This window comes from Triticum aestivum, chromosome 3A, assembly GCF_018294505.1.
Source record: "Triticum aestivum cultivar Chinese Spring chromosome 3A, IWGSC CS RefSeq v2.1, whole genome shotgun sequence".
Lineage (NCBI taxonomy): Eukaryota > Viridiplantae > Streptophyta > Magnoliopsida > Poales > Poaceae > Triticum > Triticum aestivum.
The window spans coordinates 13139692-13166909 of record NC_057800.1 but is presented as its reverse complement, the minus strand read 5'-3'; the positions used below and the strand labels follow the sequence as shown (position 1 = coordinate 13166909).

Genomic DNA, 27218 nt, shown 5'->3' with positions numbered 1-27218 from the left:
TCTATATGCACTAAGAAAAAGAAGCCTGAACATGGCATGCATGCTTTCTTGTGGTGTTAGCATCCCAGCACTGATCAACACAGCTTGTCCTCACAAGCACATAGAAAATGACAGGTTCTGAACACCAAGTTGACAGGTTCTGAACATCAAGTTTTATGAAACTTCTTGTAATATGCATAAAAATGTATAACAATAATTGGAGTATTTATGATGATCAAAGTGTTTCTTACTCAAGTGTAATTTGTTGCCTCATCCACCATTTAGTATCCCCTGCTTGACTCAAGCTCAGAATTTAGGAGTAGAATAGAGTAGGCTTCAATTTGTCAAAACTGAATTTTACTCACTGAAAATATGACAATGGAGTACTGTCCAAACTATATTCACCGTCTAAATTTCATTGATGTCAAATTTTATTTATGTGTCAAGTTTGACATCAACTTGACAGATCAAAACCTGACAGAAATTGACAGGTTTTGGAAGAAAATGACAGGTTCTGAACATCAACTTGATTGAATAATATAGTGTCAATTCTGATTGTTAACAGCAGAATAATACAGTTAATAGCAGTGTAATGGAGTGAGAAATCTTACTGTAAATTCAGTTACTGTAGTTACTGAAACTTCACTGTAAACTTCCAGTACACAAAATTCAGTTATCTTTTTAGTAGGGAAATTTCTGTAACAAATTTCAGAAGCTTTTATTTTCACACAGATTGTGCTCTAGCTGATACATCTGCGTGTTCTAGCATTCCCCTGCCAATGCATACCGATATGAAATTTCCTTTTTGTTTAATTTGTTGAGCTATTGCTACTGCTTAATCAAACAATGCATACCATTATTTACTGAAGATAAACCTGGTTGATCTTCATTTTCATAAACCTGGTTGAGTATTACAGAGCAATTGACAGCAATTTGATCTGATTAGAATTCAGATAGCAAAAGTTAACTGAACTTCTTTATTTGTAACATTTATTCAGAGGACATGATCAATTGTGTTTCAAATTACAGAGCAAGCAAGGTCCGGCACTGGAGATGAAAAAGCAAGGAGCCTTGTACTTCTTTCTTCTCACCGACAGCAGCACGAGCAGGGGACCTCCGGTGACAGCACACGAGCAGGTGACCTCCGGGCGGCAACACGAGCAGGGGACCAGTAGCAACTTGCAGAGGAGCAGGGGAAAGAGCTCGAGCTTGAGGTCCAGGCGCGGCCAGAACTCGCGGTCGAGGCGCTCGACACCCAGGCGCACGCAAGTCCTGGCCGGCGGCGGCGCAAATCCTGGTGGAGGGAGGGGATATCGGCCGCGCAGGTCTGGCGGCGGCGGCCCAGGTCCTGGGTGGCGGAGGAGCACGTCCTGCGCAGCGGCGGAGCAAGCAATTGGGTGGCCCAGGTCCTGGGCGGCGGAGGACCGCGTACTTGGCGGCGGCGGAGCAAGCAATTGGACGGCGCAGGACCTAGGCGTCGGAGGAGCACGTCCTGGGCGGCGGCGGAGCAAGCAATTGGGCGGAGCAGGTCCTGGGAGGCGGAGGAGCAAGCCCTGGGTGGCGCCGGCGTAGGTCCCCGACGGCGACTTGCCCTGGCGACGCGCGCGGGCGACGGACAGAGGAAGAAGGAAGGAAACAGCGACATGTTTGTAATAGATTTTAAGCTACGAGGGCGTTTTTGCAAAATTCACAGTACACTAAGTTGTGGACAACTTTTTCCGGACGGAGGGAGTACATGTTGCATCAAAAGCCAAGAATATCTAGGGTTTGCCGAGCGCCAGTTTTATCAGAATAGACCGATCCAGGTGCAAGTGATAGATCCATATTGCCGAGCGCCAGTTCAAAGGGGAAAAAATAACATTTGAATCCATGGATTAAGGACTTAAGGTGTTCACATTAAAAAGTGTGTGGGGATTTTCTCACCTTTCCCGAGTAATCATCCTTGGACGGAGGAGGGTAAGGCGAGTAGCGTCGATCTGGGGACCGTTGTGCTCTAGGAAGAGGGCGCTCTTTGTGGAAAGGAGGTGCTGGCAGCGGTGTCATCCTCTTCTCCGTCTTGCTTGGATCCATCAACACTGGTGCAGAGGAGACGCTGCTTTATAGACGTGGATTACATGCATGCTAATCTTATTAGATCATCAGAGTGACATTCATGATTGAGAAGTTGAGAACGAGCAAGGAAGGCGCTGTCACCCTAGATCAAGCCAGTCTTGAGGCCCTAGCCACTCCATGTCTATCTAGGGTTTGGAAAAATACAGCTGGACCTGCGGCCCAGGGGCGGATCGATCTAGCTAGATGGATTTGGGTTGGGATATTGAAGAGAATCGCTGGGGTGAATACCTGAAACCCCAATGGCCGGAGATCGTGGGGGGCCGGGTGGGGACGGTGGGGACGCGATTCCGTCCGGCGATCGACGAGCAAGAGCGGCCGGGAACGGCGACGCGCGTGACAGAACGGAGGGGGTCGTACGGCACGCGGTCGTGTGACTGTATGTATGTTTTTTTTTCCTTGGTTCGAGAAAAAAAATTAAAATTTTCCAACCTTTGGATGACAATTGACAATCCGTACAAAACACAAATACTCTGAAAGAGCGTACTTTCAATTTTGTTGGAAGATCAAACTATCTTAAAGTTTGACCGAGTTTGTGCAAAAATATGTCAATGCTTGTGAAACTAAATAGATATATGATGAAAATATATCTTATCATGAATCTAATGCTATTAATTTGATAGCATAAATGTTAAATACGGTCAAACAAAAAAGTTTGACTTTCCAACAAAGTAAGAAGTACACTCTTTCAAGGACGGAGGAAGACACGGGTCCTTGGTTACATCAAACCCATCTTCATGCCATTCACTCGTTGTGGGTGTGTTGTGACCAAAAAGCTCAATGCCGCCTCTAGATCTTCATAACACACCCGGTCACTCGGAGCCTAGCATAAGAGTAATGGTGTTGACGCAACGGTCAGAAAGTTGTTGCTCGGAGCTAGAAGAAGTCGGCGACAAAGTAAAAGATTTTTATCCTGGAGAAGAAGGTGACGAGGATGACAAAGCAATCATCCTAGGTCCAGCCAGATAGAACCAGGAGGCCTTACCTCACTAGCTTCTCGACAAAGCTGAAGTTGGTTGTGCGCTTTACCGATCGAAAAAAAAGTCAGAAGACCAATACACATACTGTCACCATCCACTCCACTATCGAGAACCACCTACATGAAACTTAGACAAAAGAGGGGCCTTGGGTCTGTTGCCCTTCGCCCATGCTGATCACCATCGCCCGAACAAGGACAAGACAAGGTAACCTTATTCCTCACCATCAACGACGCCGTCACCTCACCACTGGCGGCCATAAAATGAAACTAAACCCTAGCCGGGGCTAGGGAGACCCAAAATCCACAGCCAATCCTCAGATTATGGTTCCCGCCACCGTTAGCTCAGAGACCGAGACTAAACCCTAACCATTGGTAGGGAGACCCAAACTCCACGTCCAGTCCTTAGGGGGGTACACGACTCATCCTACCCTAGGGGTCCTCGGACTCGGTAGTCGTGCTTGCTCGGAGAGAAGGGTGCTCAGTCTTTAGTTTCTGGGTTCCCCTTGTGGTGCCAAAGGGTATGCGACAGTCGGCTGCTTGTTGGGACACATCCTTTTAATGTGCCCAAGTTCACCACACCCGCGACATGTGACGGAAGCACAAGGGTTTCTATTCAGTCTTGGGTATTGTCGTCGGGGGCCTGACGATGATCCTCTATGAGGTGGATACGGAAATCCATTCCTATGCCTTTTGCGTGGGGTTGGGTTGCGAGCTTTCCGAAGTCCCTTGATTTGCTGCTCTTGATTAAAAATGTGGGCTTCTAAGGCAGTGATTTGCTGTTCTTGCTCGACCACCTTCTTCTTCTCGAGGCAGTGGAGGTGCAGAAGTGAGGGGAGGTCTTGGCGAGCCTTAAGGAATGCTTCGGTAAGGTGACGTAGAAGGTAGTCTCCGGCGTTGATGAAGCGGATCTGGTACTTGAGGGTTGGATCCTCATCTTCTGGGGAAATCATCACTTGAGCTGGGGCTCCAAATCCGTTCTTTCCAGGTAGGTAGCGGGTGGCGTGTTCTTCTTTCATTTCTGGAAGGAGGCCTCGAAGACGGAGAAGCGCTTCATATGCCACTTGCTGAATGGCCAGGTCTTGTGTTGGCATGGGTGGTCCAATGAAGAACCACCCCTGGGGTGAGGTCTTGGCAGGCACAAAAACCTTGGCATAGAACTCCTTCTCGAGCACATCATTTTCCAGTTCATGCAGGGTGTATATGGGCAACAAGGGATAGTGGCATTGTTGGAGGCAGTCTTTTAGGAGTGATGGAAATCCTGTCATAAGGAGTCTCAAGGGGGCGACAGCCATCTACAAAAGTTGAATAGGGGAGGTCAATATGGAAAAATATCCCTCGGGCTTGGTAAGCTTAGAAAAGAAGAGAAGTTTAGAAGGTCTCAAGCTAACTAACGTCCATGCTAACTAAGGCTTCCTACAGTCAGGATGGCTCTGATACCAGCTCTGTGGGGACCCCGACTCATAAGTCGAGATCACCGAATGCACGTGTATAGTGATCCCAGAGATCAATGCTCACTGAACACACAGAAGCTGAATAACAAGAGTCTTACATCCATACATATCGTCTTACACAATTTATGACCATTATGGTCAAGTCTTACATTTATAAAGCCTTAAGGGCTGAACATCGAATGAAACACAAGCAGCGGAAATCTTTGTTGATAAGTAGAACCCATGCCATCTGCCTTAACCCTACAGGCATTCTGACTGAGAAACGTCCTAGTTCGCATGTTCGTCTCCAAAGGACTCTTCTTTGAACTCCTGTTCTTTGATGCCTGGCCAATTAAATAACCAATGGCAAGACAATGAGTACTTTGAATGTACTCGCAAGCAACCCATGTTTTGGTTCAAGATACAACAATGCATGATATAGGTAAATTTTTGCGGAAAGCTAGTTTTGAGTGCAATGACATGTTCAACAACGTGTAAGACATGCATCAGGAGAATTCAAGTAACCATGAGGACAGGTTACAGATATCAACATAAATAGAGTGGGCACCAACCCAACTCAATCATGTCAAGTCCTTGACTTGACCCAAGTAGTTCTTCCCACTTATCCAACACACACACTGGTTTGTAAACACGTGGATGTAGTTTAAGCAGCACCACCCAACTGTCCTTGACCGTGGACACGGCTATTTGAATAGTTTTACACTCTGCAGAGGTTGCACACTTTACCCACAAGATCTGGGGAACTTCCGTGTCATCCACGACCCGCGATACCTCAAGTACCCGGGGTAAGCACCCGATCATTATCTTTCCCTAGACGACACTAACAAGGAGTCCACTCGTTGTTCCGTATCCTCACGATGTACATCATACGAGACTTACTCGAGATCGTAACATCCGAGAGGGGACACAACGGTGTATCCGGTGCCCTGTGAAAATAGTCATGGCCGCCCTACCTGGCACGACCCCGTCCCGAGAGAGCGCACCAACAACTCTCCCGTCACTAGTAATGCGGGCTCCAAGCTAGTATCGGCCTAGGTAATCAATAATGTCCTTTCCCATACAAGGGTAGAGTGGTTGCGCATGTAAGGTTGGGACAGTCGACAAATCTTAAATCTAATCCATCTCTGTAAACAACACTTTTATCGAGCCTCGGTACACTACTTCTCCACCAAGTAGTGACCTAGTTCATCATCATCTCCCAGGGGCATTAGTGGCACCCACTAGGGTTGTTCGCAAGTATGTCAAACCACACTTGTTTCTTTCCATGCATAATCCTGATCCACTTTGCGTAGCAACTACTTTAGCATCCTATCTACTTCCAACGGCATAACCCTCATAGAAAGGTAGGGTCATGCATCATGCAAGTGTTAATGAGGAAAGCAACGGAGGCACCACCTCAAGTGGCCACCGTTTTATCATGACTTCGATGCAAGCAATAAAAGTGCTATATGACATGCATAAAAAGGGTTTCATAGACATGGTCAAAGGGCTGCTTGCCTGGTTCATCAGAGTCTTGAGATCTTCAAATATCTTTTGGTCCAACTCCAAGCATTTCGTCTACTTCGTCAACTATCGTCGAAAGCAACCATAATAAGCAACACAACAAGGCAGGAAATGAAAGTGCTCTAAAAATATTGATTTGACTTTTCTAGGACATCTCTAGTTATACGAAAATTAACCAGAGTGGTTCCATTGGAATTGGGTCAGTGGATATTTCTAAACATTTGGATATGATGGAATCAAGGGGTTTATGGATTTGCAAGAAGTGTACAGAAATATATTTTTGAAAAATGAGCAAAGACATCCATTTAACAAAGGATGATTTTAGAAGCATCTAGGAATTGGTTTCACTGGATTTGGAGTTGAAATGATTTTCCTATGAATTTGCAAAGTTGACAAATATGAAGAAATAGACCATTATTTGAGGTGATACAGAAAGTATTAGTAAAAATGTTTAAAAACTAAGTTTTGAACTTATAGACATCTAGGATTTTGAATCATGGAATTTGGATCAAAAATGGGCTCTCTGTGATTTTCTAAAGTTCAGCACAGAAATAAGAAAATAGGATTTATTTAATATGTGTGAAGGGAAATGTGCTAGAAAAATGTGCAAAAGGCACCATGTGATAGGGCATGATTTTCGGAACTACTAGAAATTTGAATCATCCAATTTGGAGTTAATTTGAATTGTTTATGGATTTTTGAAGCTGACTGGAAAAAGAAAAAGGAAATAAGGTTTTAACCTTATCCTGCACACGGGGCGGCAGATAGGCCGTGGGCCGGCCCAGCCGAATGGCCGCACGGGGTGACCGAGGCGACGTCGAAGGCGCCCACGCGAAGTGCGCCTTCACCGCGGGGACGCGAGAGGGGGCGAACCCGCCTCCACTTGCCAGCGTGGCCCGGTGGCTGGGCCACTGACGAGCGGGGCCCGCCTGCAGGGCCTTCGTCTTCCTCTTCCTCCCGCGCGCTTGCCTGGTCGAGGGAGCAGAGAGCCCCGACGGCGACTGCCGGCGCTACGGAGCACCTCTGGCGACGCTCTGGCTATGGGTGAGCTCAGCGTCGAGCGCCGCATCCATTCGTGTATGCCACGGCTACCGGGGATGGTCGAGGCGACGGTGGCTTGGATGCCGGCGGATGGTGGCGTCGGGCGAGATTGGGCACGGCGCTACGGTGCGTCCTCGGACGAGGGAAAGAGCGTGGGAGCTCCGCCTTGCTCAGGGGAGCCTGCTGGTGGAGAGAGAAGAGGGAGAAGAGCTCGGGCTCGGCCGAATTTAGGTGGAGGCCGGCGGCTCGGCTCCGGTCTTGGAGGTGGATGGAGGGCTCGGGGAGAGGTTTGGCTTCGTCCCGTGGGTCTCTGGGAGGGAGAGAGGGCGAGTGGTGAGGAGAGGAGGGCTCGGGGAGGCCTTTAAATAGGCGGGCGACGGTCCATCGAGGACTCGTGCGCCGGCGAGCTCGTTGCCGTCACCACGGGTCACAGGAGCTCGTCGCGGTGTGTGGGGCGTTCCTGGATTCGATCCAGAGCTAGGGGAGAGAAGAGAGAGAGCAGGGGGGCAGGGGCACCGCGCGTGTGAGCTTGCTCACTGGTGTACTCGGGCGGCCGGCGCGCGTGCGAGCAGGGGCAGGAGGAGGGAGAAGGATGAGGGGGACAGGGGTGTAGCGTGCTGCGGACGTCGAGACGCGTCGGCGGGCGTGCGGGGGAGGGCCGAGGTGGTCGGAGGCATCGGGCAGAGGGCAGCTACAGTGCAAGGGCGCACTGTAGCGTGCTCCAGAGCATGCATATGGCCGGCATGGCCATTTTAAAAGGTCAGGGGCATGTCCACTTGTGTCCTGGAGCTTCCTTGGATGCTCTAGAGTGGTCAGGAGCTAGGTGGGGGGCTGCATATAGAAATGAGAGAGAGAGGAGGAGTTGCCATGGGTAAACAGAGAGAGAAAGAGATGGGTTTCACCCCCAGAATAATTGAGCTGAGGCTAGGGAAGAGTTACTGGAGATAGGAGAAGACTAGGAGGAGATGTGGTAAAAAGTTGAGCTCAAGGAGATTAGTTGGAAGATGTCAAAATGATGATTTTGGGAAAATGGCAAAAGGTGTTTGTTGTTGGTTTGGGCAAGAAAATTAATTCCACTTGCCATGAGAATTAACAGGATGGAATGGCACATAGAAGTAGGATGTTCCACCAAGTTTGAGCTCATTTGGGCAAAGTAGCCAATGTAACTTTGGTAAACCCTAGAAATGAGTAGAAATGGCTTTACCAAGATTTAGTCATGCAAATCTATTCTCCTTGATGCACCACTTGGTGTAGTGTTATCATTTGAGGATTTGAACATGTCCACAAAAATTCAGATCAAAAGGACACACTTGGAAATGTAGAGTTGTTCAAATTTGATTCTGGTCAGAGAGGGTTTTGGGGTACTTTGATCAAGATAACATTCTCTCCAACTTGTGCCATTTGGTCTAGATGCATTATTACACCATTTGAGCATGTGCACCAAGTTTGAGAGCATTTGGACATGTTTGTCAGTGTAAAGTTGCTCAAACTTCAAAATGGACAGAAATGGTTTTGGGGAGATTTCATGGGGTTATACTTTTCTCCATGACATGATACTTGGCAAGATCATCAAACATGTCATATGTGACATGCTAGAATTTTCTTGGAATTGTTGGGGAATATTTCCTGTAGAAATATTTCAAATCCTTGAAATGGGCAGAAATGGTTTTTGAGGGATTTGACCAATATTTTGAACATGACCATGTGTTGAAACTCTTATATATGGACAATATATGTCCATTGAGTTTCCCTGATTTTTGTTAAATATTTTTGAAACAAAAAAATAATTTTTCCCTATTAAAGACCATTTCTGGCCTTAAGAAAAGGCTTTTAAATAAAATAGTAAAATAACTTTTAAAATTATATTTTTGTGGTTTCTGGGTATCCTATATCTAATAGGAGTCAAACATATTTTTGGAAGGATTTTTACTGCCCTTAATTAAGTACTTGCAGTACAAATCTTAATTCAGGGGTTTTTGGAAAACTAATTTTTGAAAATACTTTTTGGCCAAATTATTTTTGTAAGAAATTACTATATTTCTCTATACACATGGCATGATCATTGGGCAGAAGTTTGGGGCAAGGAGATGAAGTATAGAAGGTGGAGTTGTGTTGACTTTAAAGAGCACTTGAAAACACAAAGAGAAAACCAACTCCAAATAAAAGCCAAATAATGCAAAAGTTTTTGTCAAACCACACTTTATCAAGATGTATTAGCTTAAGTGTTGTGGCATGAAAATCAGGGTGTGACAACAACCTCCTTTGCATTGCTCCAGCGTCCTTCTGAAAACAGAGTTTATCGTCTTCCCTGAAAACAGAGTTTGTTACGAAAAGTCCACCATAAGCTCCATAAGACAGCAGAACAGAAGATATTCATGACCTGAGTAGTTTCATACTCATAGACCACAAATGTTGGGCCACAGCACATTTAGAAAAAGGCAAGTAGGGTTATCAACAAGGCTATCCCAGGCTTCCACATTGCAGCTTGAAGTCGCCACAACCTTTTTCTGCCATTTATTATACAGTACAACATATCGTGCATTTTACACATATACTGATATACATACACCATGATACCATTGGTCACAAAATTCAGTATACAACAAGAAGAGAATATCGGTACATACTGCAACTGTCAGCTGCCTCGCGGTGGGCCGGAGGGTGGATTGAACGAGAGCATGCTGGGAGAGTCCACTCTGACGATGACTTCTTCCCCCACGGACTCATCGCTCGAGTCGTCATCTTCTCCTACCGCCCTGCGTTGCCGGCCTTCTGCTAGGGGCGGCGGAAAGGGAGCGAGTGCAGGAGCTATAGCTGGGGCAGGAGCAGATTTTCTCTTCATCGCATTGGAGCCCTCCGACCTCACCGACAACAGAGGCCGCGTGTCGGCTGCCCTTGAAGGCACCTTTGGATACGACACGCTGTGCTTCTGGTTTCCTTCCACATGAGCAAGCCTCGGTTGCCGCCGAGCACGGTGCATGCCATCCGTCTGTGAATGAGTTGTTGATCCATTTTTTAGTTGAGCTGATCAAAAGTCATAGCTATGAGATCGACAAAATAGATGAAAAGGATCATACGTACCATGCTGCCATACATGCTGACTTGCAAGGCTCTAGCAGAGAAGTTACCAGGCTGACTTCTGATTTCAGCTAGGCTTGCATTCCCAGGCCCGCTGGATCTCCGGAAACTCTCCGGCCACCTGAGCAAACCGACATGCTCTTTGCTCTGTGTTCGTGATGGTCCGAGGGTTGAAGACAGCAATGATGCACTTCTTTGCAGATCGGCTTCTATATCTAGGCTACCTATTTCAAATATGATGGCCCTTGCTCTAGCCTCCACCTGATAACTGGGAGCAGTATAGCAGTAGTCTATCTGATTCATGGCTGTAAACAAGAGAGCACTTCAGCGTTCAATTACTTTTAGAACAAAATAAAATCACTGTTTTTGCTTTAAAAAACAGCCACTGCTCGATTGATGAAAATATAGAGAACCTGAAGACTGCAGGCCAAATAAGTTCAAATCAGTGTTTGACGGCAGCAGCACAGCTGGAGCTGTGATCAAAGTTCGGTTCTCTGTCTTCAGAAATCCTTCCAATAAGATGCCTACGTTATTATGCCCAAGCTCAATGGCTTCCCCCTTAATGTAGACATTCATACTAGACCTTTCTGAAATGAGAACCCTCATCTCACGCATTGCCATTTTCTCAAATATCTGAGGGAGCAAAATCCTTGCAATGACTAGAGCACTTTCCTGTAATTTCGGTGTATGAATGATTAAGGTCTACCAGATACAAATTATGTGAAAAAATGTAGCATTATTACACCAGACCTAAATGGAAGTTCAACGTCAGTAATAATACTTAATGCGTACTCCCTCCGATCCAAAATAAGTGTCGTGGTTTTAGTTCAATTTTGAATTAAAACTAAGACACGTATTTTGGATCGGAGGGAGTAATAAATTATGCAACGCGACGTGCCCAAGCAAAGTTTCGATAAGGTGAAGAGAAGTAAATGTCCAGGCAAGTTGCAACAATTGTTGTAAGTTCATACACGCTTGGGCTGCTTTGAGTGTTACAATTCATTAATGTGCACGGGTATTGATAGTTTGATACAAAGATGAAGCAGATTTGAGGACTGGTGGTGGCAATAATCAGCTGGGGTGGTTGCAGATGAAAACACGACGTGGTTGTCCAGTCTTTGACTGGATCCAGTGATGGCGGCGTTGAGGGCTCAGTCGACAGTCCCTCGATGGGGCGCTGATATGCTGCCCAGGCGAAAATCTAGGACTTGACCTCATTGTTCGAATCTAACAATGATGATGCGAATCCCTCGATGGAGGTGTTGGTTTAGACTATGCTCATCTACACCTCATTGCTGCATAGTTACTGCATGCGGACAATCTCTTGGTAACCCTTTTTTTGACAATTATCTCTTGGTAACCCTTGGTTTAGGACAAACTTCATACTTGATGTTAGTGTCGAAATTAGAAGCAACTCTAAGCAAAACTTGTTAGAACAGACGCTGCCACCCACCCACCCTCCCATTACAGGCTTACAGGACTATCAATCAGTAACCAGCAGGAATTTTAACCCTATTGAGAACCACATAAAAAGGAAATGGGCTTCACTCCCACTCACAGAATCAAGGAAACAACAGAGCAGAAAAGGATTATGCGTTGCAGGAAATGTCTAAGAGTCAAAAATGTAAATGAGCACATGGGTTAGCAGTATTATTAGAGCATACCTGCCACATAAAATCCTCAATAGAAGGATCAGACTGGCGCAATTGCTCTATTTTTTCAGCTTCAATGAAGAAACAATGCACCACCGATTCTGTAATAATGTCACAAATATAAGGCTTTCCAGTTAATGCCTCATATAGACCCAAAGTGCTTCCATGTGACAAAATTGGATCCAACGAATGCCTGGTGCATAGTCTCCGACTTGTCCACTGCCAGGAAAAAATAGCAAGGGGTATCTTCATTATTGAAACAGCTAGAGTAGGAAAGTATATATTTCGACCAAAATGTAATGAAGTAGTCTCGAGGCAGAAACATACCTTTACTATTCCAGTCGAAACAAGCCATATACCAGTCCGCCTTGAGCCTTCTCTGTATAGAATTGTTCCATGAACTTTTATTGTTTCCTTTGTATTACTTAACAATGGATCACGAACATCAGCAGACAGTGCACCGACTAAAGGATGAGTGTTTAGAAGTTCACGAACTCTTGGCATTTTCACCAGCGGTGGATTCCTCTGAAGCTTCTTCAAGTCTGTCTGCCAAATGAATAAACTTATCAGAGTTAGTGTGTTGCGATTTAACTGAAACCAGAGAGATAAGTCATTTTCACTTCACCACAAGAAATGAAATCATATATTCCAAACTACCTGCAAAGCATCATCGAGATGGACTATTTCTTTTTCCTCGAGCAACCCAGTCTTCCCGAGGTCTTGAATATACTCACTCAAGTGTGTCAATACTGCATATGTTACTTGTCGAGTCTTTAATGCACGAAGCACCTGAAAAGCGTTGAAACAGCTTCAGAATCTAGATAACAGTGCCCCTGCGAGAAAAAAAAAAGGAAACTAGATGTGCATGAAACTGAACTAGTCTCATTTTAGTTCAGACAATGTGCTTTCGTCCTCAAGTTTTGCACAAATAAAACTGCTAGTTGGACGAATTTATCAAGATTTCATGAGGCTAAAGAACCCATAATAATTTTAGTCAAATGATAGCAGCACATTGTAACCACAACCTGAGGGAATGTAACACGAACATCTTCCAGAAACTTTTTAGCTTCCTCCCCCACAGCAGTGCTTTCATCGATGACAATTCTTGCAATCTCACTATCACCTGAAGAACAAGCAAAATTTATAAAAATAATGGAAATGGTGAAATGGATTAGGATCGCTAATCTCCAGTGTCCACAAAACAGTGAAAAGGTGACTTCTGACAGGCTTTTCATGGTATTGCAAAACAAAGAAAAGTTTCTCAGGTTCAACCTTAACAAGCTCAAATCATTTGGACCGTCAGATCTTGCTATACCAGGTAAGTTTGTAATGAAGGATACATCACACCATCAAGACATTGCCAGTTTGAGCATTAAATACCTTAACTGGCTGAGTCTACAGGAAAGCAAACCCTGCTTTTTTGAGCATTAAATACCTTAATTGGCTGAGTCTACAGGAAAGCAAACCCTGCTTAAGGTAAGTACCACTTGGTTTTCCCACTTAAGAACTACTCCCTCCGTACACTAATATAAGAGCGTTTAGATCACTGTTTTAGTGATCTAAATGCTCTTATAATAGTTTACAGAGGGAGTACAACAATAGACCCCTACACCAGGAATATGTTCGAACACTCTCACACATAGCATTTCTCATATAGGCACCAACTACTGAGACAGACATTTCTTCTGTACATTTGTCTGCACTTTATAGGTCAAATAACTGGTACAAAACTAGCACAGGACAACATTTCAAGACTGTCAAGGATATTACCAAGAAAATCATGTAGTTGTCTCCTCGCAATTCTATGAGCGCGAAGAAATGCCGCACAGATGTAACATCCTAACTCCAATCTTTCTACTGTGAAGTATGTGACAAGCCTTCTTGGCAACCTGCTCATCTGAAGGAACCTATAGTAATTTGGGAAATGGACATTGGACCGCAAACCCTTCCAATCACATAATGATTGACTAGAGACAAGATCCATAGCTTCATCAACTGATCTCATTAAAATATTTGCTGTAGATTGAGTTATTCGTCCCTCTTCAAGCATTCCCCAGTAAGCAGCTTGCACACCTGACAAAAATCTGTAGTCAGTAATCTTTTTTAAACTAATCATGTTTACTCCCTCCATTTCAGACTTGGTGCTTCTTTGGTAGGCCATAGACAGATACAGTAAAAGAGAGGTAGTAGTATGAGACCGCATATTCTCATACCTATTTCAAGAGAAGGTAGAACCATAAATGACACATTAAGTAATAGCTCGAGAGCAGAAACAACAAAGAAAATAAAAGGATGCAAAAAATTAATAAGGTACACAGAACTCATAGAAACCATAAGTGCCTAACATAACAAATGAAAGATGTTCCTCACAAAAAAAAAGAGTGATCTGATAGCTCCAATAAAGTGCAAATTCCAATTCATGTAGAGATTAGATAAATATGTACCAAAAGTACGACCGACACAGAAATAAAAGATGGCCTAAGGTTCAGCTACAACCATGTTTAGTAATATTTTGTGTGTACAGCAACAACACGTGTAATATAATTTTGTCTGCTTGCTACTAGCAAGATATTTGATAGGATATTGACAGCAAGAATTGGTAAATAACATGGTACTCCCTCCGTTCTATAATGTTGTAGTACGTATAGATTTACTGAAGAGTCAAACTAAGCAAACTTTGACCGAGTTTACAGAGAAAACTATTTATATATACAATCCCAAACATATACGACGTGAAAATATAAGTCTTGATGTATCCAGTGATATGCATTTGGCATTTTAAATGTACATATTTTTGTTTATATACATGGTCAAAGTTTGTAATGTTTGACTTTTGAAAAAAATCTATACGCACTACATTATGGAATAGAGGGAGTATTTGATAGGGCATAGTGCATTTTACTCTTTTATATATGTCTGTACCTCCTAAGCAAACACATCTTGGCATTCTGGAAAAGATATAGCTAAAACAAAGGCGGATTGATCAATCAACCAAACATCAAATTTAATCAGCACATTATCATGTATATTGCATACCATTCAAAAGCCGCACTCGAGTATCCTTCAAATTCATGGTATGTATGTGATCATCCTTGTCAGGAACATCGTGGGGATGTGCTTGTTCATCTTCCAAGTTATTCAAACATGTGATATATTTCTTCACATTAACCCAATCAACAGGCCCAAGTTCCTCATCATCCCTGAGATCACCAAAAGCCTCCAATGCCTTGTTTAGCATTTCATATTGTGTATACTTCAATACACGAAGCTACAGTTGCAGGAAATCAGATTAGAAACTGGAGCACGAAGAGAACATAACTATGCTACTTCACAGTCATCGATCACACGTGATGTGAAACCAAATTACTGTTGTTTCTGATTGCAGATAGCAATCACAGCAAACATACACACCCATGAGTAGATAAAAGAAGAGCCTAATGATAATAATAGTAATGAAAGGCTCTATAAACAACTTTTGAAGCTACAAGGAATCAAGAGGGTTCGACCAAAAGAGAGACTATTATTTATTTTCATAATTTAACAAGTTTATAAATGGACCTACACATCCAGAGTAATCTTCAGGTCAATAACCAATATCCTAAGAGTGGCGTCTTTGTGCCAACATGGGTTTGACCCCTGTGGGGCAGATCAAATCTTGTTGATCTATTTCGTGGGGCGAATAAACCTGGGTATTATGTTGCCTTCTTAATAATGTGTCGGGCGTGTTAGTACTCTCAGCCTCATTATTTGTGTATGACGAATCGATTCATCACTATCCTTGGGCTCATAGATTGGGACAAAATATTTGCATAACTTAACACCTTAGCTGGGCCAGTTCACTTATTAATCTTATGAGTAAGAGCTCAAAGGGTTAGTAAAACATGCAAATGTACAGTTAAGCAAAATCTTTAATCCCGAGATCAGAAGAAACCACAGATAAGAATTTGTTAAGCTAACCTTCGTTGCTGACAATTTTCCCAGACCAAGTAGGTGCAACAAAAATTGTGTGGTAGAACCATTCAAAATCAATGTCAGAAACACAATGCCACCTGTGAAGAACACAAACTGCAAAAGATTTATAAGATCAGCAAAGCTCAAATAAAAAATTCATACTTTTCAGGAAAAGGGAAAGAGCATACCATTGTTCCAACTTCTGGTTTCAGATAAGTTTGAACTGAATCACTAGCACGCTAGCAAAATAATTTCAGTTAATATCTCAATAAAATGGTGGATTTAAAAAGATGTCTACAAATATGCACATAATGGTAACAGATAAGTGAGGATCAAAGGCATTAGTGCAAGAATCTTACTTTAACGGACAGAGAGAGTGATAGAGCAACAGCTCCTCGCAGTCCTGACCAAACAAGAACTGTGGCTTCTTTGATGTCCATACCATACCCAAAGTGACGCAACAGTGGATACAAAACACCGACAACTACAGCACGCGATATTTGCACAAAAACATAGAGCAGAACAAGGAACCCCCATGATGTGCCTAAAATAGCAAGAGATAAGAGAATTATACCCACGATGCAAAGATAGGTTAGAACTTAGAACCAAGCTCATAATATAGAACGGAAGAACATATCAGGCGCACCCACTCCTTAGGTGCTACTGTGTTCTCACCCTCCCCAAAAAAGAATGAAAATATCAAAATCCGAAAAATGTCCCTGTTGATACAAAATAAACATTGAAGAGTAGATAGAGATACATGAAGATTCATACCATGCCTCTCAAAATGAATATTATCTTGTAGTACACCATCTGCAATAACAACCCCACTGAAGGGAGTTCAGATGTATGAAACATTGTGATGACAGTACCCATATTTGAAGCATTAATCATACCAAACAAAAGCAAGCATGGTCTAGTTTAGCCAGGCAAAAACAGAAGTATCAGAAATTATTTTTGCGACATGTAGAAAAGTTCAAAGTTGTTGATACCTCAGTATGAAAATGAGTGTGTTTGCAATGTAAGCAACCATTTCCCTGAATACAAGTAAAAACAGTAATCAGACATGAAGTGCACACATCACATAAAACGTAAGAAAATCTGGCGTGAACTGGAGAGATCATGTGTGTCTCCAACATGGAGAGCACATATCCTTTTACAAGAGGTTTGCACTTAGGCCCTCACACAAGTTACGACTACAAAGACGCTCCAAAAGAATCAATAAGCCATTATATGATGGCTTAAATGAGAATTCATAGTAATGCTTAATGTACCGTGAACTGAAGGATCACAATGTACATTCTACAATCCAATTTCCCAGGAAAAGAAAGAGACAAGAATGCAATGACACTGTATGATGATACCAGCATCTTGCACTAAATGATAAATTTGTTGTTGATGCTTTAGGGCATCATTATTTTTCATGCATTTTATTTTGGTGTTTAGAAACTCCAATGTAAGCTGTGAATGACATTTCAGGGCATTGATGATGAAATTGCATGTCATTAAAAATTATACAAATCTGAAGTTTAACAGGTAGACAAATAACTGACTGCTACAAACTTGTTATCTTACATTTACAAGAGGGCATAGGTTTAAATGTAAATCTACTGAATTCCAGACAATGCTCACAGAAATCCAGCATCAACAGCTTCATGGAACTCACGGGATACATAAGGAACAAAGAAAAACTAATATATTTGACTAAAATTACTACGGTTGATCATATGCTGAGAATTTTGATCTTTGCTGACAATAGAAAGTGGCATATATTGCTTGAACATACCAGAAATGATGTAAACTTTGCTGGCTGTCACCCTTAAAAGCAGTTTTTGCAAAAGCAGCATAGAACCTGCCGACATGACGAAGTTAATATTGGAGTGAAGATAGCAAAGGATATGCAAATCAGAATGTGAAGACAAGTTTTACTAACATCCCCAAGGTCATGACGGCTAAAACACCAGAGACCTCCAATGCATCTTGCGCCTGATATGAAAAATATTAGTAACAGAAAATAGCACCCAAAAAACTAGAGGACTGGTCATTGTCTTGCAGAACACATGAGAGAAAAAATAATTCATGCACAAGCAAAGGCAAGCTCCAATCAATGAACACTGATATTTATTATCCTAAACAAAATTGAAATCTCATATGGATTGATTTCAGTTTAACAGTACACAGTAAATAGGTCCAAAAGCTGGAAAGAAAGTAAAACTATTGGCGTAGGTTAAAAAATGGCAATCGAACCATTTTTGGTATATCAAAAATCTAGAATCCTGTTCCTAGAAAAGCCAATGTTCTTTCGCATGACATGCATACAGTTCGTTCACCAAACATCCCCCAAGTTAGTTGAAGTTAGAATCAGGAGTATAAACAGTAATAGAATTTTGATTCCAACATGAATCCTCTGATATACCCTCAAAACTGGAATGTTTGTTCAAACCATACAATTATACTTGAGGAAATACAATAAGGTCTGTCCAGTTCCGTGACTTAAAACCACATGGGGACTTTGCTATTGTGTATCTAGGAGACTTGAAAGCCATTTCAGTTTACCAGTAAAACAGCATCCTGGTGTTGCAAAAAGGGCTGCTTGACAATCATTCTATGACTAGTGCTACAAATTATTCCAGGCAGTGACCTATTTCAAAACACTGAGCAAATCATGTCCTTATAGACAAAAAATATATAATAAACAGAAATATGAGAGCTTCGATAGTTCGTCAGCTGGTTATCTTACAGTGAAGAAAGCAATATAGCTGACAGCAAGGGTAAGTGAAATCTCTATGATTGTATCATTGAAAATAAATCCCAGCCATAGTACTGATGCAATTCCAAACGCAAGGCCCAGAGCAACACTGGTCAAAGAAGATACCGATTAGCATCAGTAGCATCACTTTTGTATCATCGAGTTCAGACTTATAAACCATTCACATACGCTCCAAGTGAAACTTGTGACAAGAACTTTATGATGGACCCTGCATCGAAAGTTTTTCCAAGCACCATTCGATAGAATAGCTGATAGACAACAATAGCAGTCCTGTAGAATACAAGGCCATTAAGTACAAATACAGTCCAAAATAATCTTATAATTGTACATGGCGCAATTTGGTAACAATGCAATAACCCACTGGTGGGTGCGCTAGCTAGGGTTCAAAGTTCTGTGGGGGCAGAATTATCACCGTCGGTTACTTCCAGTATCAAATAAACATGAGCTTTTCATTGTTTTTTCTTATGAACGTGCAGAGCGGGTTTCTTCCCCACGCACCCCACCCCACCCCATCCCCAACCCCTTCCTGTGTCTTCTTCCTACATGGTGTGATTTCAAAATAAAAGACCGAAGTGAAAACACAAAAAACGACTGTACTAGTGAATACTACAAATTTAAGAGTGAAGCACACATTCTAAAGCACTTTCCCCGGTAATTTCTGTTTTTTGTTCTCAAGAAATGGACTTGCTCCCAATAAAATACAGAGGAACAGACAAGCAGGCAGAAAAAAAGCATTCATTCTAAGAATCAGAAGATGAATAATTTGTGAGTTTTTGATGCGTGAATAATTTGTGAGTCACGGTAGCATACCCGTCATTCATCAAGGACTCTCCTTCAATTATTGTACTGAGCTTTTTGCTTGCTCCTAGGTCTTTGAGAAGAGCAACCACAGCAACAGGGTCGGTTGCACTAAGCAGTCCACTGAACAAGAATGATGTTTTCCAGTTCCAGTCATAGGGAAAAGTGAGCTGTGGAAAATTAACTAGCTAGCATCAGAACATTAGAATGAATGGCCTACGTCCATTGTCAATCCAGGCACATACATACATACCTTTACAGCGGCGCCAAGCAAAACTGTTGAGATCACCACGCCTGGGACAGCAAGCAACACCATCTGCGCCATGCATTTCTGCAAAGGAAACACTTGAGTATACACTGAACAATGCTATATAACAGTTCAGAACTGGAAGCTGGCAGGGAAGATATGAGTATACAGGTACTGCCAAAAGTATTATTACAAATATTTGGACATCCTGCAACAGAAATTAGAGAAGGCAAATGTGCTGTGTGCAAAGCTATTTTAGCAGACAAGAGGGGATGCCGCCCACAACTTGTATTAGTGGATTATTATATGTTTATCAACTTATGGCAGATTATCTGCATCGAGGGTCGTATTAAGCATTATGACAGTAACTGGATCCATAATACTTAACTGGTACCAATACTGAATGGTGGCCCTGTAAGACCTTAATAAGAGGTAAATACTAACTCTTTTTGGACAAAGGGGGGAAATAATGGGTGACTGAAGCACAATTCATTGGTTCGTCACTGCAACTCGGCCTTATTCAGTGATGCAGCTCAGATATCATAGCAGATAGACAGCCCTGTCTGTGAAGATGGATACCTTGATCTGGTGCACTTCCATGGAGAAGGAGCTCTCGAAGAGGAGGGCGGGGAGGAAGACGGCCAGAAGGAGATCAGGATTTATGGCAGACCCTGCAACATTGGAGTGACAGTTAGTAATAGCAGGGGATTGAGGTTAGTCAACTACTACTACTACTACCGAATTGATCCCGAAAATACGAGATAATATCCATCATCCGGGGTGGGGTGAGCTTACAGATACGGATGCCGGCTCCGAGCTTGCCCAGGCCATGCTTGGTCCCGTACTCTGAGCAGCATCCAAGAGAGGGGATGAAGTAAATACAATTGCGAACTGGCATCTGACGGATGAGTTGAGCAGAGGTGGGAATGGGACTGGGATGGGAAAGGGAGAGGGGGAGGGGGAGGGTGACGGACCTAGGCCGCCGAGGGCGACGCCGAGGACGAGGAGGGCGACGGTGTAGGGGACGCGGGTGCCGCGGAGGAGGTGGCGGGAGGCGATGCCCAGCACGAGGGCCACCCCGAAGAAGAGCACCGCGTCGTCGGGGCTGGGGGAGCCGGCCTCCTCCGTCTCCATCGCCGCCGCCGTCGCCGTCGCCGAGGGAGAAGAGAAGAGACGGTACTGCGGCGAGCTCTTCTCAGGGGAGCTGGCTGCCACTTCTTTCTTTTTCTTCGCTGTGGGATCAGACAAGACGAGGTGGACACATCAGATCAGATGGGACGGCGGCGGAGAGCAGAGTAATCGCTAGATTATTTATGATGCGAATCTCATCTCATCTGACGGCACCAGTTTAGTCTGTACTCCCTCCATTCCAAAATATAGTGCGTCCACGTTTCCCGAGGTCGAACTTTGACCATAAATTTAACGAACGAGACCGACTGCGGCGGGAGAAAAAGTTACATAATTAAAAACTTCTTTCGAATGCGAATTCACTGATATAACTTTTGCCCCCGCCGCAATCGGTCTTGATAGTTAAATTTACGGTCAAAGTTGAAGCGTGTGGATAGAGAAAGCACTACATTGTAGAATGGAGGGAGTACTATGTGTGTGTCCCCGTCACGTGACAATTGGCGCTTTGGATCGCCATCTGGCTTCTTGTGCAAACGTGGTCAACTTTGCTGCCCATTTCCTTGTCCGTAGCTATGTCGTGGCCCTCGTGACCCGGACCGGGCCATCATCGTCATTCTCCATCGCACTCATGACCCCGACGACTCTGGCTTCATCGTTACCGTGAAGGCGTCGTAGGGGAGAGCAAAGCTTCATATGCTGCATCGGAAGCTTAGCCGTCGGGGTCGAGTTCGCCGATCCCCGTTACGCCGATAAGACAAGTCGGATCCGGTGAGAGGAGCGGAATTCGGCATCTCCTTTGTCGAATGGCGTCAAATGTGAGCCCTCCAACATCATCTATCCATCCGTCTCCCCACAAACAAATGCATTCCAATCGGTCTCGTCTCAGAAATGATGCTTTAGAGAAAGGAGCGACTTTCCTCGTTTGATGGAGGGCATCGACATCTTCGATTTGATAAGTCAAATATCTATTTTCACAAAGACAAGAGACCTCGAGATCGGAAGAAGCGTCAAAGCTGCTCGGTGACGCCTCCATGGAGGAACAACGGCACCCGATCGTTCATCGATGCTAACAAAAGCTGGCCAGAGCTTTCGCCAGGAGTGTCGCACATTTACGCAAGGGGCACCATCCCTGACCAATCCCACTCGTCCAAACTAGAGCCCGCACGACATGATGTCGATGCCTAGCCGAGGAGCACAGCCAACCGCAAGCAACAAGCCACACCTAGCCGGGTTCGCAATTCCCATCTAGGATGATGTCACTCTTGTTACCGCCGATTATTGCTTCTTCTTCTTCTTCTTCTTCTTCTTCTTCTTCTTCTTCTTTCCTACGAGGGGCGGAGAACTAGGGTATGGGGGTAGTTGGCATACGAACCTGAAAAGAGGGAGTCTGTGGTAGTTAGCCCAAAACTCGATGATTAGTGTTTGGTTTGGGTGGACCATGCAATTCGATATGACTGCTTATTCGAGCCAAGATTACTTTGCTCTAAATCTTTACAATTCATTTATGTGCCATTCTTCATGTTTGAGTACATTTCTGCGCTACATCTCACATTTGAAATTTAGGTCCATAGTTAGTTTTCCCTCAAGGATATAATATAAGTATGTTATTTTCCTTCTTGTGTTTCAGTTTTTTCAGTCCAAATTTTTTAAGAAGACGGGTTTGAAAGGGGCCTCACCGTTACGTGGGAGCTATATCTCCCCTAGTGCGAGGCGGATATAACTCTTGCCTTCAGCGATGTAGCAAGCGGGTCGGTCCATCAAACGCGTGCACGCTCACTCGCTTGGTCATTACAAGGCTCGCTCGCTCGACAGCTCAGTTTTATGAAGCTTTAGTGGCCAGTTTTGGTACGGTTTTACAAGCTTCTACATTGAATTTTTTTCTTCTCTTTTTTCATTTTCTGTGTTCCTTCACCGGTTTTCTTTGTTTATTTGCAAACACAAGTTTACCTTTTCCAATACACATTGTACATTTTCAGTGTACATGTGGAACATTTTCTTGATACATGTTGAACATTTTATTTTCTAAATACATGATGCCCTTTTGACAAATACATGTTAAACAATTAAAAATACATGTTGAACATTTTTTAAATACATGATGCCCTTTTTACAAATACATGTTAAACAATTAAAAATACACGTTGAACATTTTAATGGCACGAAACAATTTTTACGCTGTATACACTTCTTTTAATTGTCACAAACATATTAATGAAACGTGTGAACATCCCCCCCCCCCCACCCCCTCCCCTTTTTGGTGTAGAGATTATTAGATTTTTGTTAAGTGTTTGTATGGGAGCAGAGTGCTCCTATTGGGCGCATAACGCGGTGATGGACGCAAAAATGCGCACTCCCATACAGTTCAGGCCGCCCCAAAGCGGGGCATTCTTTTTGTTGCCTTTTTCTTTCGTTTCTTTTTCTTTTTATGTTTTATTCCTTCGCCCCTCTCTTTTAGTTCTTTTAACAAATTCAAAAAATGCTCAATAATTCGAATCATTGTTAGCAAATACAAAAAAAATCCTAAATTTGAAAATATTCCCAATTTTGAAAAATGTTCCTGAATTTTAAAAAATGCTCACAGACTTGAAAAAGGTTCTGAATAGCAAAAAATATTCATAATATTTAAAAATGTTCACCAATAGGAAAATTGTTCCTGGATTTCAGAAACTATTCATGAATTAAAAATTTCTTCCTGTATTTAAATTTTTCCAAAATTCAGAGAAGATGTTCACAAAATTATTTTCATGAATTCAGAAAATGTCAACGAATTTAAAATTTTAAAATTAAAGTAAAAATGATGAAAACCAAAAGAATTTCCCCAAACTGGTGATAGAAAAATACAGTCGATCTTGTGGAATGGGTCGGCACATGCAACATAGCTGCTCTCAGAGGTGTGTATTTCCTCGTTATCCCCGCATACCGCGGGGAATAGGATTCCCGATGGGAGCATGTGGCAACACATGTGGCCACAAAGGCTAGAAAACTCAGATCCATACTTCAAATAAACATTGATAAAAAAGAAAGTCAGATCCATGATGAATAGTGTTAAAAGACGACAAATGTAAAAATGACACTATTCACATTTGAATTTCTCTTTTTTGCTTCTCCATCCGTATTTCGATTTGGAAGTTTTAGGGGTTTTAGACACATGTCTAGAGAACACTCATGATATTCCACAACATTTTTTTGATAAACTTATTTTAATTGGTTTTTTAGTTATTTTTTTGTAATTGGTTGTTTTTTTTGAGGAACTTGTAATTGGTTGTATGAGAGCAGAGTACACCTATTTGACCATAAGGCGGTGATGGGCGCACAAATGCACTCCCCTCGTGAGGTTTTGGCCGGCCCAAAGCAGGGCACGGGGCACCTATTTTTTTGTTCCCTTTTTCTCTTTCGTTTCTTTTCCTTTTTTGTTTTATTCTTTCGCACCTTTTCTGTTTTTTGTTTTATTCTTTCTCCCTTTCAATTTTTCTTATTTTATTGAAATTCAAAAAATGCTCATGAATTTAAAAAAATGTATGGAAATAGAAAAAATGTTCACAAATTTAAAAAATGTTTATGATTTGTAGAAAAGAAAACATGAATTTGAAAAATATTACTGGATTTTAAAAAAGCTTCTGATTTTATAAAATATTCGTGAATTTTAAAAATGTTCTTAAATGTTAGAAAAATGATCTGAATTTTAAAATAAATGTTCACAGAATAGAAAAGGTTCTGCCTTTTGAAAAACACTCATGAATTCAAAACAAAACTGGAATTTAAAAATGTTCCAAATTTTAAAAATATATTCAAAAATAAAAATGCGTGAATTCAAAAATGTCATGAATTTTAAAAATAAATATAGAAATAAAAACAGAAGCAATTCCCAAAATCAGTGATAGAAAAACACAGCCAATCTGTAAAACGGTTTGGTCTATACAACATCGTTGTACCCAGCGGTGCGCGTTTCCTCGTTACCCCCCGCAATATGCGGATTCCCGATGGGAGCATGTGGGCTCATTTTTGAGAATTCTCGTAATCTTTATTGATCAAGAGCATGTGGCCATGTGGGCTGGTGTCACTGGATATTTTTCCCAACGTCGACACCTGGGCCCCAGGCCACTTACTCACACGCTGCACAAGATCCACTTTTACTTGGCCCACCGAGTTCATTTCGAACCGCGCCAATTCTTCCTGAACTTTTTTTTTTGCGAGAAATTCTTCCCGAACTTGACTTGCTCATTCCGTGCCCCGGTGCACTGCTTGCGAGCATCATGTTCATGTTGCTTTTTTGGCCCGAGGGTTGTCTCTTCCAGAAAACTTGGATGATGCTTGCTAGTTCTAGTTTTACTTCTTGTGCTATGTGGCGATGCAAATGGTACTACTGCTAGTAATGCTAATGCATTAGGCTAAACTGATACGTCGATCAACACATTGATTGATTAATTGATTGAATGCGGTTCGGTTTTATTTGTATAGCATTTAGGTTATCGATCCAACGCACGTTCTCTTCTTTCCCATTTGGCTTCCAAGGTCGTTTTAGCTGGGCTATTTCTTTGGGATATTTCCAAAGCCTGAAAGGTTATCGCCTCCTTCAAATGAGAAGGATGAAAAACCCATTATGATTCGGGGAAAATCGAGCAGTCCTGTCGATCAGAGTTGTTGGCAGCTACCATCCGTCTCATAATATAAGGTTGTGTTGTAAAAAATGCTCTTATATTATACTCCCTCCATTCTGAATTACTTGTTTTGGATTTTTCTAGATACAGATGTATCTAGACTCATTTTAATGCTGATACTTCTGTATCTAGACAAATCCAAGACAAGTAATTTAGAACGGATGGAGTAGCAGGGAGAGAGTAGGAAGCAGGACAAGGAAAATTGGGCAGGGTTTGACTGTGCCTTGTGCGCGTTCAGAGTTGAGACACCCACATACACACATGTCTTTCCGTCTCCGTCCAAAATGTGGCACGCGGGTCGGGCGTTGTTGGGCCGCTCTCAACTAGAGTTAATTCATTTCGTGTCGATCACAGCGTCCCATGTTTGAATTTTCTCCCTCGAGTTTGGCAGCCAAGCAGATCACTGTCTCTCTTGCCGACGCGCCGGCCAACCAGTGCAGTGCGGTGCCAATCACACGATTCACACCGTCGCGCCGACGGCAGAAAAATAGATAGTCCACCGGCGCGGCGGCGGGCTACGGCGACGTGGAGAGGACGAGGGGTACGTCGCGCCGGAACAAGGACGGCCGTACGTCTCCATTAACAGCGTCAGCGGCGTTGATGCACAAGTGCGATCATGACATGATTCTTTGGGCCATTTTCTGCTGGAATGGATGTTGCAACAGCCACCACATCGATCCATCGATCTCCATCCACATACACGGACGCCACACCAGGACGGACGCATCGATCGCTTCCCTGATTGCATCATCGTGCGTTACGGATAGCATTTTGGGCGATGATCTTGCCCGCCCTGGCTTGGCTTGGTAGGCACCTGCCCTACCCACACCGATCGAGTAAATTGCAGAAAACCATCATTTTGAGGGCAAGGTTTACGAAAACCACTACAATACATTTTTTTCTTCAGAAAACACCGTGTCTTCGGTAATTTTTTTTGCAGAAAGCACTGATCGGCGGATTGGCCTCAGATAAGTGAGATTATGACAGATGGGGCCCCTTTTTTGCCTACATGGCGTAAATTTTTGTTCATGTTTGATTTAATCTAAATTTACAAAGTAGCCCATGCAATTTTACACATACAGCCCTCCCTCCCTTCTTCTCCAACTCTCTCCCCTCTGCAAAATCAGAACAGAGCTTGGCCTCCCATCGCCGCCCGCTGCCACATGCCTTCCCCCAGCGCCCCGCACTCCCAACCGCCCTCAAGCACTTGGCCGCCCGCCGTCGCTCGGGATCCCACCGCCGGATGCCGCCGCTCGCTGCTGCTGGTGGTGCTTGCTGCCAGAATGCGGTATGTGCCTTGCATCGGCGAGGCAGGGTCGACGGCGGCTCAACGCCGGCATCTTCCGCGGTGAGCAAGATCCAGCCATTCTGATGCTCACCGGTGTAGGATCCGTCTGGGGCCGTCAGAGCCGTGGTCGGACCAACGCGAGAGGACGACGACTGGGCCGAGCCCGATCTAGATCTCAGCGACGACTAGGTGAGCCCCTGCACCGTGCACATCATCCCGCTGCATCGGCAGCCCTGGTAGCTGTTGGAGCTCCGCCTTGCCTGCACGAGTGGGCCGCTCTGAAGGAGATGCCGAGCACATCTCCATTTACGAGCGCGCCTTCCAATATTGACCGGTGGATCCTCCCATGGCGCCGCAACAGAGCAAGCCTCCCTGACATCTTCGGCCGCCCGTGGCGATGCCGGAAGCTTCTCTTGAGCAGCGCCGCGTCCTCCCTCAGATGCGGCAGCGCCCCACCATCGTGCCCCCCATGGCCGCTGCGTCTCCTCGTGCGGACTACGCGCTCACCTCAGCCAGCCGCTCCGCTGCCCTCTGTCATTAGCTAGAAGACGAACAGGGGGATAGAGAGGAACACAAAGAACAGGAG

General features: G+C 43.6%; 1 protein-coding gene across 1 annotated transcript; it reads right to left on the bottom strand.

Moving 5' to 3' along the window:
- Nucleotides 1-9553: 9553 nt before the first annotated feature.
- LOC778390 (sodium/hydrogen exchanger 8) lies at nt 9554-20841 on the bottom strand. Its single transcript, XM_044482363.1, has 23 exons — nt 20533-20841; nt 20354-20404; nt 20138-20229; nt 19565-19642; nt 19324-19481; nt 18682-18783; nt 18484-18601; nt 17677-17729; nt 17530-17595; nt 16736-16780; nt 16518-16573; nt 16103-16287; nt 15932-15982; nt 15750-15857; nt 14829-15060; nt 13563-13865; nt 12818-12915; nt 12450-12581; nt 12120-12338; nt 11805-12011; nt 10554-10812; nt 10144-10445; nt 9554-10051 (listed from the first exon to the last, which is right to left on the bottom strand). The coding sequence occupies exons 1-23, from the start codon at nt 20690-20692 to the stop codon at nt 9698-9700; spliced, it is 3429 nt and encodes a 1142-aa protein (XP_044338298.1). The 5' UTR covers nt 20693-20841; the 3' UTR covers nt 9554-9697.
- Between the last annotated feature and the right edge of the window lie 6377 nt (nt 20842-27218).

Excerpts from the sequence above, each read along its gene's own strand:
- LOC778390 (XM_044482363.1), bottom strand. The coding sequence starts at position 20,692 with ATGGAGACGGAGGAGGCCGGCTCCCCCAGCCCCGACGACGCGGTGCTC. Across the intron at positions 20,405-20,532 it reads CGTCGCCCTCGGCGGCCTAG|AGTACGGGACCAAGCATGGC; the intron begins GTCCGTCACCCT and ends GATGCTGCTCAG. Across the intron at positions 18,602-18,681 it reads TCACAAGTTTCACTTGGAGC|TGTTGCTCTGGGCCTTGCGT; the intron begins GTATGTGAATGG and ends TTCTTTGACCAG.